This window comes from Lepisma saccharinum, chromosome 17, assembly GCF_977018435.1.
Source record: "Lepisma saccharinum chromosome 17, izLepSacc3.1, whole genome shotgun sequence".
NCBI classification, from domain to species: Eukaryota; Metazoa; Arthropoda; class Insecta; order Zygentoma; family Lepismatidae; genus Lepisma; species Lepisma saccharinum.
In genome coordinates, this window is record NC_139245.1 from 15,947,732 (window position 1) to 15,962,795 (window position 15,064).

The 15,064-nt window shown below is 37.8% G+C and overlaps 1 protein-coding gene across 8 annotated transcripts in view; it reads right to left on the reverse strand.

Moving 5' to 3' along the window:
- The window catches only part of LOC146001547 (uncharacterized), a 104,929-nt gene that overhangs the window by 15,008 nt on the left and 74,857 nt on the right, over positions 1-15,064 (reverse strand). For all 8 annotated transcript variants that reach the window (XM_083138999.1, XM_083139002.1, XM_083139001.1 and 5 more), the window contains 2 exons: positions 6,195-6,258; positions 1,652-1,775 (listed from right to left, as the gene is read on the reverse strand). In XM_083138999.1, coding sequence (XP_082995125.1) covers positions 1,652-1,775; positions 6,195-6,258 — 188 coding nt within the window. The remainder of the gene's footprint in view (positions 1-1,651; positions 1,776-6,194; positions 6,259-15,064) is intronic.

The following is a 15,064-nucleotide window of genomic DNA, read 5'->3' on the forward strand; positions in this document are numbered from 1 at the left end:
ACACTGTTGACCTTGTTGGTCCTCAAAAACCATGCTCACACATGCAGTTTGAAATTATGACTTTTATTCCATATAACGTGTATTTATTGTACTTTCAGTCTGTAAAATTATTGTTCTCATTCAATGTTCAATGCATTAGATTAAAATAAATTTTTAACTATATCAGTAGAAAATATTTGTTGCGTATTTAAAATACATAATATTTCTACCTCCCTTCATATGCACTTCTTGGTGCTATATTCTTATTGATAATTAAGGGATCTCGAGTTCAATTTTCCATTTTGTGCACATAAAGAGGACTTAAATTAAACTTCTTTCCTTAATCTAGGAAAAAAATAGTATGAAATTGTACTTTTCCACATAGCTATTCAAAAAGAGCTTGAAGGCTGTATTTGACACCATCTGCGATTAATTTTGAAAGTTAGGCGGTCTTATATGTTGTGTACCACAGCCAAAATGTCATCAGTTTAGTTTCCCCACCTGTGTGTGATCGCTACCTCCTCTGCATTCTTTCTACTTTCTTCCCAGTGTGCAAGTGGTCTATGGGTGCTGTTGTAAGTTGTGTTCAAAGTAAGTGTTTCAAGATAAGTCTTCTGATACAAAGAAGACAGTTTACGTTTCATAAGCCATGGTTAGAGCAAAAAAAATTTCACCTGTGTTTGAAGGACTTTTCAAGGATAATTGATCCAGGACAAGTGTAGAAAGTAAGCATGGCAAAATACACATCATTACATATTTTCTATTATTAAAAAAAAAAGTTCTAATTTTTTTTAATGCAGTCTCCCAACTTCCCTACACCTGCTCCTTTCCACACCTTTCATTTCTTAGTATAATGATGGTTATTTAATTTTTACAATTAATACAGAAAAAATACAAAGGTAGAAAAAATAAACACAAATAAGTTTATAAAAAATTACCATCTTGTATTACAAATAAACAAGAATAATATCCTTAGAAAATTTGGAATATTTAGGATAGCAGACCCTTTTTCTTAACCATTATTATTATCATCATATTGTCTACCTCTGAGCAATACAAAATAATACAAAAACGCAGGGCATTATACTTCAATCACAAACATAAAACTTATCACAAAACTATGACTACAGTACACAGCAACGTGACATAAGTAACTAAACCACTGTCATGACACTGGCCTGTTTTAAATGAAAACTTATTGTAATTCATACAAATAAAATGGGGCAAAGGAATTTCCAGGACATTCTCCAAAATTCCAGGTACAGCTTGGAAAAATGTGAAATTTCATAACATTTCCATGCCTGGAAAGAATATTTTAAAATTCCAGGTTTTCCAGGACATGTAGGAACCCTGGTACTGGCTAAATATAAATCAGATTGCAAATACTACAACAAAGAATTTTCAGTGACACATGGCAGTCACAACATGCTCGAGAAATGGAGTACAAGAATACGCAGTATCTTCTAAACTGGAGCATCTATTAATAGTTCTTATCATAAGAAAAAAACTCTTTCTAGAGATGAAAGGGTGAGTATAAATTCTTACGATTTGTGATTTGGTCCCACATTTTCATCTTGACAACCATGTACTTAGATCAACTGGATGGCAATAAATAAGTAAATCTTCGATTACAATAAGCCCACATTAAGGGTGATAAAAAAACCATTAATACCTGTGGGCTGGAAACTTCTTTCTGCTTCTTGCTCATCTCCGATGACTCTCCTTTCAACTTTCAACCCATCCTTCAGAGTATTAACAACTCGGACATCTCCACTGTGTTTCAGGCGACAATGTCTCTGTAAATGGGAAATTAATTGCAATAAGTGAAAGGTTACAAAAATTCAGGTATGAAACCTGAAATATAACCAAAATTATCATTACTCTTGAGCTGTACAATAGCCTAGTGTAAGAACTTTGAGAAGTTAAATTTTGATATAATACCATCAATATCAATCAAAACACTTATGATATAATTACTCCAAATTACTTATAAGAACGTACCATGCCTGAAGTTGAAATTGACAGCCAGTAAATATATTAACTAACAGCAAATGAACTTATGAAATGGAAAATAATTGGCTCACACGCACATATACAACATCAAATTCACAACACAGCTTCATATATCACATCAATAAATATGAACATTCTGTCATAATCTAAGCGCTTACACCAATACATTCTCCAGGAGCTGGAAAACCAGATGCAAAAACTTAACAAAATATCAATCCAGAACTAAAAATAATCTACATATCTTCCAGTACACTAAAAACAGCAATACATGAAGCTCTTTGGCAAAACCTTTATCGCATAATCAATAAAATATGAACACAAAGCAACACCAGAGATCTAGCAGAAAATTTGTATTGATAAATATGAAAATGAGTTGTTGCTATGAATTTCATAGTTTAAAAAATACACTGGCCATTGCACTTCTATTTATTGAAACATTAATCAGTTTAATTTCAGTTGTCTTCATCTCTAGTTGGAGCAATTTTATTACTTACAAAGCAGACAAGTTCTACTCTCTCAATAATGGTTATTTATAATAACTTCATATAAGTTTCATAAATATTCATTTCAGTAATCATGAGATGTTCAGATTGTTCTACACAACAGAATCTTTAAATTATTACTAAGGAAAAAGAATAAATTGTAAAAAGAATACACCTTCTCTCATGACTGAATCTTGAAGAAATATGAAAAGAATATGTAAGCTGAAGCAAATACCCAATGTGGAAAATCTGTCTTACCTATGCCAAGAGTTCAGAGAAGCTGAAATGTAAACACTTTGAAAAAGAGCAAAGGTGATTGTGACAACCAGTTCATCGTATTTAAAATGTGATTACAGTTCTATTCTGAAGAACATCCTCCAAATAGATGCATTTACTTTGAATCTTATTTCTGGTTCTAAAACTTCTCACTGCCTCATGTAGAAAAATGGTATATTAAGTACAATATGACATTAATTTAAGATTTTGAATTACATAAACATCAAATATATGATTGTGATAGAAGAAACCTATTTGTTCTGAATGAAAAGAAATAAAATTGTATGCGATGGCTGTGGCTTAGACTTTGTGCAGCTACATTTATCCTAGCAACGTGAAAAAGTGCAACTGGTTAATTCACATACATAAATGCAATGTAGCAATTTTCCCTCAGCTAGCAAATTTTCACAAAGCATCCCATCAGATGTCTCATTGTCACCATGTTCAGCAACAGAGGCATTTCCCACACGGCTCCACCGAACATACTTCCCCCAACTGACACTTTCAACTTCTAGAGCTGGATTCGGGATTTGAAACTCTGACCTAAAGAGGCTAATAATATCTATATTCCTAACTGCAACTATACTTAGAATGGTATTCATAGAGGCAGTGTTCGAATTGAAGGGGGTGGGGGAAGAGAGCCAGGAAATTTCCTCCCTTCTACTTTTTTTGTCACCGGCTCTACATTTATACACTGACTTCCAAAAGTTAAGTACGCAATGCAAATTTTCGAAAGCATATGTGAATTTGAATGGCTGAAAATCGCTTCAGATATAGATGTCAGTTTATGTGTGTAGCTTCCTTTCTGTAAGTAGAGAGTGAATCATCTGTACCTAGGTGCTTAATCTGTGCTCTTGAAATAGCATAAAAGCGAGGATTTTGTGCAAGAATCATCACCCTTTCGTTCAAGACACCAGATATTCTGAAGGGTTTGAGGTGCATTTAAAAGCTGATACGAAGTGTTTGTAACTTTTGTAGGATTATTTTTGATAATATTCGTGTTTCTATGGCTGAAAGAAGACTAATAACAGATAGCGAGCGCTGGTGTGCTGTCAGATGCATTGAAGCAGGACAATCAATCCAAGATGTTGCTATTTTCTTTGGCGTTGATCATTCGGTAATTTCTCGATTATGGAAACAATTCCAAACAAGTTTAACAGTTGTAAAAGACCTGTGCCCAGTCATCCAAGGAGTACTGCCCCCTCTGATGATTGACATATTGCTATAGTAGCCAAGCTAAATCGACGAGCGACCTCCACAACTGTTAAATCCATGGTTGGAGTGGCACTTGGTAACTTGGTAACTTGGTAAGACAATATCTGCCAGTACTGAGTGCTGAAGGCTCAACATGAAGGGATTGTAAGCCCGAGTACCACGTGTGTGAGTTGCACCAACCGTCCAAGACATAGGGGCAAGATTAAAGTGGTGTCTCCAACATGTCAATTGGACTGTCTCACATTGGTGCAACGTCCTGTTCACGGACGAGTCCAGATTTGCCCTGGAATCAGATGATAAGCGTGTAAGGGTCTGGAGAGAACGAGGCACACACAATCAAGCCAAGAACATCATCAAACATCACGCATTCAGAGGTTGCAGTGTCATGGTGTGGGCTGGAATTTCAATGGGATATCGCACCGAGCTGCACATCTTTAAAGGCGGTTCTGTGATGGCTGCGCAATATCAGGATGAAGTCCTAGACCCCCATTGTGAGACTCTATGCTGCAGCAGTTCGTCCTGATTTCCTCCTTATGGACGATAATGTCCGTCCCCATCGAGCCAATATCGTTGACAAGTACCTGGAAAGTGAGGGCATTTCTCATATGGAGTGGCCGGCATATTCCCCCGACCTTAATCCCACTGAAAACCTTTGGGATGCCCTCTGACATGCTATCTCTGCATGTTTACCTTCTCCAGCCAGTCTCAGAGAGTTGGAACTGCCCTAATGGAGGCATAGTCATTGCTCGCATCTGCGATGGTTGATCACCTCATGGAAAATCGTTGTAAAGTTTGTGTGAAGGTCCGGGGTGGTCACATCCCATATTACTGTAAGTTTTGTTTGGTTTGTTTGCCTTTAAACATGACCCAAATGTGACGTCATCATATAACTTACGAAAAGTATTTTTTTTCCTTCATCTTTGTACACTATTGTTTTCTTTAATGCATAAACACATTTGCTACCTTCATGTGCAATTTTGTGTTAATCAAAGCTTACTTTTCCATTTTTGTTGATTTTACCATCACGTGCTTAACTTTTGGAAGCGTGTTTATTTTCATTTCCAACCAGGGAAAGAAAGTCCACCCCCTCTGAATGTGTGTTCTTTATTATTTAGGATTTCATAACAGTCATTCACTGTTTAAGTCATAAATTTGAGCTTGCTGTTCACGATGATGTGAAAGAAGATACAGTCACTGCACTTTATTTTATATTCAGTCAAAACAGCAAAAATCAAAAGGATCTGTTCGAGAGTGGTCAAGCAGTGGCAACAACACTGATGGAAATTAACAAAATGTTTGACATTTGTTGAGTGGCATCTTATCAATCTGTGTCTGCAGTAATAAATAAATAAATAATTATCTCACCCTGGTACATTTCTTTTTGAGTCATGCACTCAGTGCAGATATCAGTTGAAAAGAACGAGAAAATGGACAAAAAGTTGGGGGGTAGAGGGCAAAAGCCCCAACAGTTGCCATCACAGTAGTTCTGAAGTCCCCTCTGCATTTTCTTCAATTTGAACACTGCATAAGGGGATAAGATTGTACATTTCCAATGAGAAGAAAGACTGCTGGAATTTCTGGAAAGGTTTCAAATTCCACACACTGGCCATAGACAAAACTTAGGGAGGGGGCAAGGGGGACAGGACACTTGCTTCCCCAAAATGTAAGGCTTGCTATGATTTACAAGTTAGGGGTATTTTTTGTTAACTTCCTGAAACGTATCCTTCCCCCACCCCACAACTACTAGGCTCAATTATTGTCCTCACACTGATTGTACGGTATACTGTGAAACAGGTAGTGTATGTACTCATACAAATCGAGGAGGAAAGAAGCACTGCTTGCCTTCAAAAACAAGAAAATGTTTTTCAATTAAAGGAATATCATTAAGCTATGGTCCAAACAGATGCCTAAAGAAACTGTACCTACAAATAACCAATATCATACACGCAATACAAAAGCTAGAACTAACAGTTCATTACAACAGCTCTGACACAATATAATTTCAGCAATTGTACTTTCAGGAACACACAAGATGAGAACATCTCTACAACATCTCTTTTCCTACTTACATGCAGTTGCAGGGCGATTCCACCCAGAACAGCTACAGCATGCCCATGCAACTGATGTAGGGGTATGAAAAAGTGATTATACCTGGATTACATGTTTCCAATTTGATACCTGAGCACAATGCCCGCACCGATATGGTGCCAGGGCTTTAGAATCACTTGCCTCTGCCTGCTGCTGCTGGTAATGTTGCCGAACATGAGCCAACACCATCTCTCTACTAGCATCTCTGCAAGAATAAAATTAAAATTCTGTAATATGATAGATAGATGAATCATGATGATTCAAACAAACACAAATTTACAATAACAAACTGTCCTACACCTACATTATGCTATTTACCATATATTTGCACCAATACAACAAAAAATACATACAGTTGCACATGTATGTCATGTATCAACACTCATAGGACATTGTGTTCAATGCTTCCTAGTGTGAATCATCATGCAGCTCTCTTTACAAATATCTGAGAATGTCTAAGAAGTTTGCAAAGTTCTTTCATTTATTGCAACTTTTCTGTTTGGAATTGCTTTGAAAAATATGGAAACAAAATCTTCATAATGTTACAAGAAAGCTAGAAAAATTCATCGACTTTCATACTGAAATATGTTATATGTAACAAGATGACGTGTTCTATATGAGCAGTAGTCCACAGAACGAGAATAAATTCCAATTACAATGCAAGATGAAAACCCATATACTAAGTATGATATTATACTCATCGTCATCTTTGCGATTAGCCAAAATTAACAGAAAAGCCAAAGTAAAATAAACCAAATCAATCTATCAATATAATACTAACATATACCTAAATACTGTAGCACCAGAATAGCTATGTCCTCGGAAAATATGCAAAGTACAGGCTTCCCTGTGGTTTAATATTTGACACTGCATCCAAACTAGAGCTACAAATATGTTGATGGATCAGTTCTCTATTTTATTGACATTTTGTTCAGTGCTGGGAAATTTACCTGCTTCATTGCCACCAGACTGATTAATACAAGCAGCCCCATCCTATCTCCAAGCTTCGAGGAAACATCCCCACCTTCCCTACGAATTTCCACATCTTGTATAGGTTTGTTTTGTCTGAAGCAAAACAGTTTAATTGGCCTGTTCTGAAATCAATTGCAAATTTAAGCAATCATAATTTATTTCTATTACCAAAATTTAGTGACCTGTGACTTCATGAAAATCCATATTGAATTTTTTTCGAATATATGAAAAAACAGCAAAGGTGGAAATTTTAAATTTTGAATGATAAATAAATTCATTTTAAATTTTGGATCTGTAATATTTTTAAAAGTTGAAGAAGAAGTCTGCGTGCACAAAAGTTAGAAAATAATGACCACCAGTATCTTGGCCTTCTAGTATCTTCATATAGATAACTTCCCACAACATTTCTTAGGGCTGAGGAATACCACGACGATACTCAGATTACTCCGATGCATATACAACATGAAATATTAACGGTACCAGTTTCATAGATCGGACACACATTAAAATCGAATATTTTGTGTTTCGCATGGTTCGTACTTACCAATTGTGTATTTCAAAACATAGTTCAAGGTGCCATTATGCTTTTTACACGAAAAAAAACAACACAATTTTTCAAATAGAGAGTAATTTTTTTGACTCCTTTTTTGCTTCCATAACACAGAATATGGCGGGCAAATCTTGACTACCGTAGTGGGCATGCAGTGTTTCCAACATCCTTCACCAAAAAATACCTACTTTCATGTTCGTCATTTATGCAAATTGTACATTATGCACTGGTAGCTGACTGATAGCCCCATGAACCATACATGGATAGCCCCATGAACCATTCACGGATAACCCCACAAACCATTTCCGATAAGGTTAGGTTAGGTTTGGTTACGTTAGGCAAGCAAAGTAAAAAAAAGGGGGGGTTTGAAACACTGACAGGGGCTTACGTCATCAAACGTATGCAGCATCCAGTTGTCGTAGGGCATGCAAATGAAAGCAAAGGCAATTGTGAGTCGGTGAGATATTTCTCTTGAAAAATACATGATTTCCCAGTCAAATATATTCCACGATGAAAGAAAATACCTCGACGAACATTGTGAACCTTGGAGAAACTCATTTCTGTAAGTAGTTTCTTGTGTAAAATCGAAGAAATGTGTCTCCGATGTATGAAACTGTTACCAAATTAACTCATCCGTTGAAGCACTATGACTTATACTTTACTTTCACTTTACTGTATTCATAAAACAACACTTGCCACATTTTTTAGCATCTTTGCATTTATGAAACAAAGTGTGTTTCGCTAAAATACATAAAACTACTGTTAATCTGGTATTTAAATATGCATGGACTAAAATTATCTGTAAGCAAGCCAATGGAGCTCTTTGGCCACTACCACTAATTGAAAATCCATACATATCTCCTCCCCCCCCATTAATTTCCCATGGATTGGTAAGTGGGAAGAAATACATGGCTAGCAGCAATGTAAATTAAAGTAAGGAAATTATTGGTTTAAAATAAAAAGTGTATTTCATTATTCCAATTTCCATTCATTTATCTCCTTGTTTGAAAATAACGTAAACCCCTCCCCCTTTGGAAACTTTAAAATCATTCACCCACTTTTCCAGTAGCTATGAAAAACCACATCATTTAAATATATGAAATTTGTGTCCACCCACAAAAAATATTTCTCATCGCTTTTTGAACAACTCCATATTTGTAAACAAATGCCCTTTGCCTTAAATTTATAAATATGCCCAAGAGAATAGGCTATATTGCATTTGTGGTTTCCTTAACTATCTCTATTTAATGTTGATACTTGAAGAAAATATTTTCCACAACATTTTTGTTATGCATAGATTGCGTAATATTGTCAGCTAGGTATTGCTGGTGCAAGGAGCAAGGGAGTCGGTATCGCTCAAACAAGAAGAGGTGAAGCCTTTTATTGATTGCTGGTGCTTCCACGCATCTCAGGATGTTTTCACGGGAGGACGTTCACCCTTCGCAAGGGGAAAAACAGAACAGAACCTTCATCCAACACCACAGTTATGTAACGTAAGGAAGGGAAAAGGTTTCTCGCTCAATATTACTGCCTTCGAAAGTCACTAGAAAGAACTATCCATAGCCCAATAACATAGCTATGCTGACATCAAAGAAAAGAGGAGCAAAGGTGACAAAAACATCACGAAAGTGCAATTGGTTATTGCCCCGTTCCCCTAGTGACGACGTCTCAGTAATCCAAAATTTAGAAATTATTTGCCATCGGATATCCCCATCTTTGCACTAAATAACGTGAAGATCAATTGATTTTCGACAAGTAAACAAATAACATTGAAGTGAGCCGGCTACTTATAAGTTAAGGGCATTTAATGCTTATTTTTCTACAAGTTATACTTCCACAGTAATGTAACCAAAGACAACATGAAAAGTACATTACCCTGCTCAGAAAGCTTGACTGACATCACATAACAGGTTTAAGACAAAGGCGTCGAACTCAACAGTTCGAAACATTAGTGGTTTTCTTTACGATATGATACCAACGAACGCGTAATTCCGACACAGGTCGAGATTAAACATGTATCCATTTGGTATTACTGACTGTCGTGGTGAAAACTTACGTGTTGGTTGTTCTGTTTTTCAATGAAAGATGCAACAAAAACGTACAGACGCGGAGGTCCTGACCAGAAGCTGCGTTGGGGTAGAGGTTCCTGCTATCGATCCCGCTTTGCCATTTCTCGCGATCCTCCTACTTGGAGGGCCACCAGATACAACACGCCAGGGAGTGCAGTTCTCACGGACCTTCTAAACTCATTCAAAGCCATCGAGTTGCGTCACAAGCTTTGTTGTCAAAGTGAGGCGCGCGCACGCACTAACACATCAGCATAAAAAATATCTTATCTTGGTTCACCTTCCCCCACCTCTACTCTCCCCTCCGGAGCAGATCTACTTCCACGTAAAAAAAAATGTACATGTGCGTTCATTCACGCTCTGCTGTGAAGTAGGCATCCCCAGCGTCGCTGCCAATCTGGTCACCCCCTCGCTGTTGGGAACTCAACCAACCAAGAATGCAAAACCAGAGAATACGCAACATTCGGCCAACGCGGAACAAATTAAAACGCGATCGACGACTGCCTGCACGAAAGTCTCAACAACTGTAAATCATTCGTGAATGTTTTGGTGGTGTCCACGCAGGGTCGCTGGTAAATGATGCTGTACAGAGCCGCAGGGCGTCTGACTGCCACGCGGGAGACCCGTGTTCGATTCCCGGAGTGGGTGATCTAAGGACGGAATTTTTCCGGCCTTGTCTCCTCATAAATCGGCTTTGGGGCTCATCCAGCCTCAAATCAATGGATACCTGGGGTCAAACCTGGGGAACAAAGGCATCCGGAATGTAGTGCTGATCACATTACCTCCAAAATAGCCGAGATCGAGAATATTCCCCAAATGTGCCTTCGTGCTACGGTGCTATATGCACGGGGAACTTTACCTTACCGTAATGCATATTACCAGTGCGGCATTTGAAAGATTTCCAGTAACTACCCTTGAAGCATAAGATTGTTATATAAATTATGTATAAAGTTCACCCTAAGATTTGGTTGGTTGAGTTGGTGTTTTAAGTTGTTCACTTTATGCAAAGTAAGGCTAATTGGGACTGGACCTACAGTTTAAAGTGGGATCCGAACCACTATGAGCCTCCAGCGGGTATCGAACCCGGGACCCCTTGATTACAAGGCAACGACGCTACCATTGCGCCATCGGGGAGGCCCTAAGAGTCAAAAATTACAAACCAAAGGAGAGATGCTGAAACCAGAGGAAGGAATTCCTCTTCATCCCCCCCTTCAAATATCACCATGAAATTTGCCCTGCCTGCAAGGATGCTGATATTACACTTTCTAAAACTGGCGTTACTATCCATGCCGATCTCCGTCGCGGAGTGGTTAGCACAGCGCGCTACGACGCCAGGGGTCCCGGTCTGGGAGTAAGTGTTCTTTGGGAGTTTTCCTTCATTATATCATCACTGATCCTCATCAGCCAAAAGGGGGCGCTAAATAACAAAAATCGAATCAAGTTGTCCATTAGCTACCTTACGCACACATTTATTATGGGTGTCATATAAAACGTGGCAGTGACTGGTGCGTGGCATTGTGAATTAATGAAAGTTACAGTGTGCTCTATATTTTTCTTAAGAAACTTGTTGGAGCTACATTTTCCTATCCTTCCAGATCCAGCTGATTTCTCTACTTGGCAGTGTCGGTCTCGTCTCGGTTTATAAACACCCGTCTTAGTCTCGAAGGGCAAGTCTGGTCTTGTCTCGAAATACATTGTAAAAACGACATATCATATCAACGTGTCATCTTACAAATTTCCACATCGTACTGACGTCATTAAGGTACTATTCTCTCAACAACTTTTTTTTTACTTCTCGTTTTGGCTAGCTACGAACCCTCGAAAAACGGAATATTATCTGAATATTATATATGGAACCAACCACGCATCACAGACGCACAGATTATTACTTAAAAATATTGCATATCTATAAATACTAATCAGGTAGATATCCGCTTGGTATATCTGTAAAGTTAATTTGGTTGAGATCGATTTTTTAATATCATACCGAAGTCTCGGTCTTCTCGTCTCAATTTTACACAGGTCTGTCTCGTTCTCGGTCTTGTTTCGACAGGTCTCGAAGAGTCAGGTCTCATTCACTTCTCGATTTTTACAAGCCCGTCTCGGTACTGTACCAGGCGCGGTTCCACGTGGAGGGCGATAGGCACCCCACCCAATTGCCAGGTTTCTGGATCTATTACTGTATTATACCTAATACTTTTGAAGACTCAAATGTTCTCTTTCTTTATCACCAAGTGTAACAGCTTCGATATTTTTAAAACTTCATTTAAGCCCACTTTATGCTCATAATAGCCTAATCGGAATTGGACCTACAGTTTAAATTTGGATCCGAACCACTTTGCAACATGAACCAGAGACCTCTTGAGAGAATAGAGTTTTGTTTCCTTTGTTTATTGACTTTTTTCCACATATCTGATCATTCCGTTTACAGTGGAAAGGTGGTGAATTATGTATGATAACCATCTATTCCAGCCCTAAACCCCTGTTTTTGCAAATCAAAATTCTAACCTCTAGAATACGGAAGTCAGCTTCGTTCCTGTTCACAGTACTATCCAATGGCGGTGATTTGCGTGGGAGGCAGTTGCCTCTCACTTTCTTTGCCCCACACTTTGGTCTCTTAATGTTAACCTTGTTTACCAAGAGAGTAAACTGCTATTGCCCCCCTCCTCCCCAGTTTTGACACCCAATCGCCGCCACTGATGTTCACATAAAACAGTGCAAATGTAGGCTAATGTTGATTCTCCGTAAGGTGAGGTACCAGACCAAAATTCGCCCCTCCGAACTGGAACTTCTGGATCCGCCACTGTACCATACGTACATCGTTGCAAGCCAAGCATCGGAAGTTGATGATGGAAAGCCATTTCCTCAGGACCTTGACGTTAATAGTTCTTCTTTTTTAACATTAGAACCGGGGAAAATTGTTTGACTTCAGTTTTATCAATTTTGAGGTCCGTTACCTGCATTTTGCTGATTTATGCATACTTTCGTGCATTTTAATCATATTTATTTCTTCGAAAATTGTACAATGGAAAAATCTATATTTTACTTCGGCTCATGTGCAAAGAGATACAGCAGACATAAGAACTTGAAAGGTTATTAGCCTACCCAAGCCTCAAGGTGTATTGTTGTATGCAAACTCAACTCAGGTCAAGAAGTACAATAGCACTTGCATCTTTCTTCAGCTTTAGTTTAAACCAGGGTGCGAAATCCTGGGTGGGACAGGGGGGATTCCCCCCCCCACCAACAATCTTGACCTCAAAAATCCCCCCACCAAAAATCTTCCGGTTTTTTGTTTTCTTGTAACAACAAAATATAAGCAATTAGTATTTACTTCTTATGTACTTTACTAAAGATAATATGGAAAATACACAATATACAGGGTGGCTCAAAAGGTCACTTAACACCCTCGGTACAATGCCACTGCAGCGCGCAACGTGGAAATGGTGATGACCAATCGTTGCCAGGCCAAGAGGAACCACAATGAACGCCACCCGCGTGGTCAACGGCCATCTTGTTGTCCGCCTCTTGAATTCAACTTCAGAATTTTAAATGGGAAGGGGGTGATATATCAAATCAGGCTAGAATTTCACGAGAAATGCAATGGTGAATGTTTTTTCGACATATCTTTAACCAGTAAAAAGTTATGATGAATTCTTGTACCAATTTGCTCCTTTACGAGGTGTTAGAAAAATGCCTTAAAATTTGTTTAGCGCATCGGTAACGCATCGAGATCAAAGTGACGTCTAGGGAGAGAAGTTCGCATGCCATTGCACAAGATTTTAATCGAATACATCCATGAAGAGCTGCGCATTATGAATGGTTGTCGCGAACAATTACAGTGTGATGCTTCCATTAAATTAAAAGTCCTTCACAGTGACAAGACTAATGTTTATGTTCATAAGGAAGTTCATAAACAGAATATTCGATGCTTTTTATCTGATAACCCATTTTTGACAGATCAAAGCTGAATGGTTAGTGCTGGTAATTTAATGATGTGTGGAACACGATTGGTTAATCAATTTTCCATCAACGGAACCTTAAATGCTTAGGGCTACTTGGATTTGTTAAATTAATAGGTTTTTTCATCCTTGCTTATGGAAGAAGGTACCTTTTACAGAGTTTTTTTTTTCAATAGGGAGGAACACCAGAACACTATGGGAACGTTGTGAAGCAGTTCTGTCCAAAGTTAGTTATCAGATGACAAGGGTCGCTTGTAATGAGTGCAGAATGGTTTCTCTTTCTTTCAAGAGACTATTACTCTGTCTACATCAATAACAATATGCTTGCAATAAAAGAAGAATGCAAGTCAAACATAATTATAAATTATAATAGTTTCGTAGTAAAAACTAAACAAAAGCTTCTACATAACACAACTATTTCGTAATTTATTGACATCTTTAACCAGTTAGTAAAGCAATTAATTTGCTACTGATGGATCTGATTAATTACTTTTGTATTTAATAATAATGTTTCTTCAAAAATATTTAGTAATTAATTGACTTTTATATTTAATAACATTATAAATATCCATATCATAATAATTTATGTATATATGTATGTATATTAAGATTTTCTCCCCCCCCCCACCAGTCTTCAATGATTTCGCACCCTGGTTTAAACCGCCAAGTGTCGAATTATTCAGACACTCTTTTACGCGTACAAGTACGTGAGTTGTTTGGCATTTTTGAAAAACTGAAACTTCTATTTTCTTGCCCACAGAACTTTGTAGGCGACTTATTAAAAATAAGTTTAAAGTCCTTTAATATAATATTTTTTAGTATTTTTATAGCATGCAATACACTTGCATATTACATAGTTCTGAATTATTTGGAAGGGATGTTCTTTCCAACCGCTTCCCAACAGGAATATTTCTGGAAACTGCATACTTGTTCACCTGTTTGTGACTATTTGTCAGTCGAAATATGGCGTGCGGAAACAGTAGGCGCCAGAAGTATAAACAACTTACCGTGTGTGTTTACATATGTTATCAAATCGCCTTTTCTGTTAAGTAACATTTTCTCTTGTATTAAATACTTCTACACCAATTGATTCGCTACTTGGTAACTGTTCTCGAGTGAAGCAATATTTCTTCTCGAGATTTGGGAGCACGTCATAATATTCTTGCAGCTGGAACAACGAATAGGCAAACATGGCGGTGGATTAAAATAAATCCATAACATCGATGCTACAGTTTCCGAAGGTGTTATCAGTACCATGACTCACCTGCCTTTATTCCCAAAGAAACAGCCAGAAACTATTTTCATGGAAGACCGAATGTAGCCTGGAGAACTTTGGAACAGGATTAAAGATCCAAAGTCATGCAGAGATACATAATATCTTATCGAAAATGAGTTGTCAAATTGTTGTCAAGATCTATTACAAGTTAATATAAAAGATCGCAAATCTGTAATTAGCATGCCATG